Source organism: Diaphorina citri, unplaced genomic scaffold (genome assembly GCF_000475195.1).
Source record: "Diaphorina citri unplaced genomic scaffold, Diaci psyllid genome assembly version 1.1 scaffold1661, whole genome shotgun sequence".
In the NCBI taxonomy this organism is placed as follows: domain Eukaryota; kingdom Metazoa; phylum Arthropoda; class Insecta; order Hemiptera; family Psyllidae; genus Diaphorina; species Diaphorina citri.
In genome coordinates, this window is record NW_007379087.1 from 33,344 (window position 1) to 38,178 (window position 4,835).

Sequence of the window (4,835 nt, forward strand, 5' to 3'; positions counted from 1 at the left end):
CCCTCTGTCAAACCTCTAAAAAAAAAAAAAAAAAAAAAAAACGTAATTTGTTCAGTGATAAAATGAAGGAGCGCGATAGCTCTCCGCCCCGCCAAATAGTAATAGTGCTTATTTATACTGCTCGCATAGGACTGAAAAGTCCCTTTACTCCAGCAGTAGGCTACTACTATTATTGTGGTCAAATTCTCAAATTATATTGAGGATAAAATTCCATACCTCGGCTGGGATTGAACCCACGCCCTCCTGTTTACCAGGTGAGCCCCTTGACCACTACACCACCGAGGTAGGTCAAATTGGCCAGCCTAGTTAGCTTGTGGAGAGTAGTGCGGCGTCTCCACTAATACTAGCGCCTCTACCTTGTAAGCGAAAGGTCGCGGGTTTGATTCCCTCCCGGGGTGGATTTTATTCCACACAGATATGGTTCGTTCTCGGAACGACTGGCTTTCTGCTATGCTGTGTTATTTCTATTATTGGGTTACTTCCCCTGATTTAGACTGTTGGAAAAGATGCACATCTTTACCTTTGTGAAGGATTTTCCAGAGGTTAGGTCGATTAATCATTTTCTTCTGCTTTTTTTTTTTTTTTTTTTTTCGGTCTACTCCTTGTTTAACCTGTCCCCCAGCTAGTCAAACTGTCCTTTACCGGAGTATAACTTACATTACCTACGCTATAACGGGAATCTAAGGAGTGGACAGGTTATATTTACCAGGTAGAGGCTGCAGATATCCAAAACATTTGACGCGGTGAGTACTGTTGTAGTCCAGGCAGTCTGGGTTCCTCACCATGCTTTCTGGTCCATACATTGTATGCGTTGTATGCTTCCTTGATACCGCCATTATCAGCTATGTTCTCACCTGGAAGGAAGAGAATTGAGGAAAATTCAGCTGTATTTTTCTTTTGGAAACGGAGCCGATTCTGATGGTGCGCCATCTTTGATTTCCTATGGTTTAGTACAGTCGCTATCATGCTAAAAGAGGGAAAACGAGCCTCAGAGGAGTTTTAGTCTGGGCTGGAGGTGCGTGTTGTCACTGTTGAGAAAAAAGGGGATAGCTGTATTTTCTTTTTCCCAATAGATCAGTTGCGCTTACTTGGGTGATGTTTCAAAGTCATAGAGCAGGAAAAATGAGGACCAACGAAATTTTTCTTTTCTTACGACTTTTACCGAGATAAATCGATTTAAAAAATACCGGTAAATCGTGAAGTTTGAAAGGACTAACGGAATCTTTTTCTTCTACGACTTCTAGATCCCGAGATAAATCGATTAAAAAAATGCCGGTAAATCGTGAACTTTGACGTCACACATACGCTCCCGTAGGCGATGACGTCATGATTCATGACTCCCACTTCGTTTGTTTGTGCGCAAGCGTTTCTGCGCATTTTGACGTGAAATCTGACGTCACAACTCTTTGAACTTTTTTTCGGAAGTGGTCCGCCAGCCAAGGCTTATTGGGAACCCCTGCTCTAGCTGTAGAAGAAGAAAGCTCCATACCCGAATGGTAATAGTACAGATCCTGCCTTCCTTCTCTCAGCGCATTCGGGACGATAAGACCTCTGTAGTTACAGATTCCTCTATCAAACCTCTTGGACATTTTATGAGTCCAGTTTTGGACATATCTAATTTGATTTCATTTGTTTGAAAATGGTGGACTCTGTATTAAACCTAATGCCTGCAACTCTCCCCAAAGGCAAGGTAAACCTACGAGACCCTTGACAAATGGAGAGCGCCTGAAGGCATGTGATGTGTTCCAATCCACCCGAATACTCACCTCCAATCCAGAATAAAACTCCTCCAGTTTGGCATTAATCAGCAGTTCTTCCGGATATGCAATATGGGTGGTCATGGACTTTGCCTTATCCAGGGCAGCTCGCCGGGTCACCTCATCCATCCAGTCGACGGACGAGAGGATCTTGTACATTTCTTCGCGGATGAGTTGCACCATCTCCACCGCGTTGGATTTGGCTGCCTCCTTGAAATATTTGCGGACATAGAGAGAACCTGAAGGGTGAAAAAGAAATGGTTGAATTGAGAAAGACTGCATTGAATTGAGAACTTTTTTGGTTTGATATAGAGGATTATATCGACCAAGTTGTGAAGTACTCCGGGAGCAGATCTTGCTTACACGGAGATGAAGACGAATAAGGAATTTCTTTGCCAAATTGGTCGTCTACTATCACTTACCGATGGCCAACGAGAAACTGCCGCCCACCGTACCAACACACTCCTTCCACCTGGCCTGTTGTTCACTAACCCCACTCACAGCCGTACTGTATGCCAATTGGCGGGCCCGAATGGCCTCCGTCAAGTAGCTGACACTTGCGGCGGTCACCCTCCACATTACATAGTTGGCCATGGTGCGTTTGGGGGTCGTCGAAAGGAGCTTCTCAAGGTCGTAGATGTATTTGGGCTCCGACACAATGATGGTTTCGTCATATTTGAGTTGGGCGTTTGGGCTCAGGATGGTGTTGATGTATTCCGTCCACGGGATGCTTGGGTATCGTTCCTGAGGGAATAGAATTGAAAAAGTTAGTGAATAGAATAGAAAATAGAACAGTATAGAAGAAAAGTGAAAAGAAGAGAAGAAGTGAAAAGAGGCGAGAGAATGGAGTTGAAGAGAATAGAAGAGAGTTAAAGAGAAGAGAACAGTAGAGAAGAGAAGAGAAGAGAACAGTAGAGAAGAGAGTTAAAGAGAATAGTAGAGAAGAGAAGAGAAGAGAAGAGAAGAGAATGGTAGAGAAGAGAAGAGAAGAAAAGAGAAGAGAGGAGAAGAGACCAGAATGGAATAGAATGGAATTAAAGTTTAGTACCTGTCCGGAGATAGAAGCCGTTCAAATTCAGCAATATCAAAAAAAAAAAAAAAAACAGTAGAGAAGAGAGTTAAAGAGAATAGTAGGTAGAGAAGAGAAGAGAAGAAAAGAAAAGAGAAGAGAAGAGAAGAGAAGAGAAGAGAAGAGAAGAGAAGTGAAGAGAAGTGAAGTGAAGAGAAGAGAAGAGAAGAGAAGAGAAGAGAAGAGAAGAGAAGAGAAGAGATATGCTTATTTTAGAGCTAAAAAAATCATGCGGCCCGCGGCCAACAAAGTTTCAATGCGGCCCGCGGTCATCTTGAGTTTGTGCACCCCTGGATTATAGCTTTACTGCTGGTTCAGTAAACTGCAGAAATCAGAATTCTCCCAGAAAAAGGGGCTTCTATGCCACCATTGACCTCATCACAGTTAACTAATGGTTATTAATTTATTATTATGTACCTATCTTTGTAAATAAGATTTGTAACCTTTTACGAGTGTTTATGATAATTTATTGATTATAAACCATTAATTTTAAGTGTTTATGACGAATCAAGACGAATCAAGTCCTAATCAATTCTGATTATTTGTTTTTGTTTGTTTGTTTGTTTGATAGTCATTCGAGTTAACGTCACTTAAGAACTGATTTTTACTTTCCTTTTCCTATAGGAAGGACAGTAATGTAATCGGGTCAAATTTTCGATGGTCAGTTTTTAGTGCCAAAACACGTTTTGAGGTCCCTAGAGTCTAAATCATTTTTAGTGCCAAAACACGTTTTGAGGTCCCTAGAGCCTAAATCCAAAGTTTCAGCCATTGGTCCGTGTGTGTGTCTGTCTGTTTAAACAAAATATCTCGAGAACGGTAAGAGCTAGAGAGTTGAAATTTGGTATGTATCTGTCAAATGTGACAAGGATGCGACAAAAACTTTTGCTTAAGACCGGTGCAACGATAGGCGGCATTTTACCGCTTTTTGGCGGTTTTCGGTGTAATTTAACAATATCTCCGGAACGGTATAAGCTAAAGACTTGAAATTTGGTATGTAGTTCAAAAATGTGACAAGGGATCTTCGGAGAGTAGGCGGTGGAAGATTGAGGCTTCCGGATGGCTTTGGACTCGTCGGCCAGGCTGTCCGTGGTCTCTGAGGGTTCTTGAGGAAGATCTGTGAAAGGTAATAAAGATGGGTGTTTCATGGCTTTTTTTTTTTATTTCGTAGCAACCCAAACAGTACACATTCACGTATAAAGCGCGCTTTACAATTTCGGCATTCCAAAGTGGGCATTAATGAACCAACTTCTTCATTGGACTTGTGTGGTCTGCCCATAAAAAAAAATATTCGCACTTTGCTTTTGAGTCAACAGCAAAGTGCGCAAACAATTTCAGTTTTTAATTTGCCAGCCTAGTTAGCTTAGTTGATAGTGCGTCTGCCTTGTAAGTGCTAGGCCGCGGGTTCGATTCCCGCCCGGGGCGGATTTTATCCTGATGGGATAATGTTCGTTCTCGGAGTAGCATTTTCCTCATCAGATCTGGGAGGAGAGTGTGCCTCCTCACTAACATCTGATCCCATAATACATAAATTATTATGTCTCATGTCTCATCAGATGGGCGATAAGAGACACAATACTTCCCATTTAGGTGGTGGGCCAATACAGATTACCAGAATGTAACCAGTTGATGAGTTGAAATAATTATATGCCATCGAAATACAAGTGCAATTTTTGTCGATGGTGGACATTGAATCCAGGATCTTGTGTATGAGAAGATCGTTACCACTTGGTTTAGTATTATTTTGAAAAAGAAGTAGAAGAAGAAGAAGCTATAAATAAAGCCAAAGAAGAAGGAGAAAGAGGAGAAGGAGAATGAGAATTTTAAACGCCAAAATACTGACTGAGCGGAAACAGAAAAGCACAAAACGGCCTCTTACCTTCCAACACCGCGGGAATCGCCACCTCACTCACATCCCTCTTGTGCAGTCGACTGTGGGCGAACACTCCAGCCATCCTAGCTCCATCTGCATCAAAGCCATCCAGAGGCTTAAGGAACCTCTCCTCTTGTTG

General features: G+C 42.2%; 1 protein-coding gene across 1 annotated transcript in view; it reads right to left on the reverse strand.

Annotated features, from left to right (window-relative positions):
* LOC103516773 (neprilysin-2-like) overlaps nt 1-4,835 on the reverse strand; it is a 31,616-nt gene that overhangs the window by 16,649 nt on the left and 10,132 nt on the right. Inside the window, exons 4-5 of the mRNA XM_026829075.1 lie at nt 2,180-2,501; nt 1,767-1,996 (exon numbers count right to left, since the gene is read on the reverse strand). Of these exons, the coding sequence (XP_026684876.1) occupies nt 1,767-1,996; nt 2,180-2,501 (552 nt within the window). The remainder of the gene's footprint in view (nt 1-1,766; nt 1,997-2,179; nt 2,502-4,835) is intronic.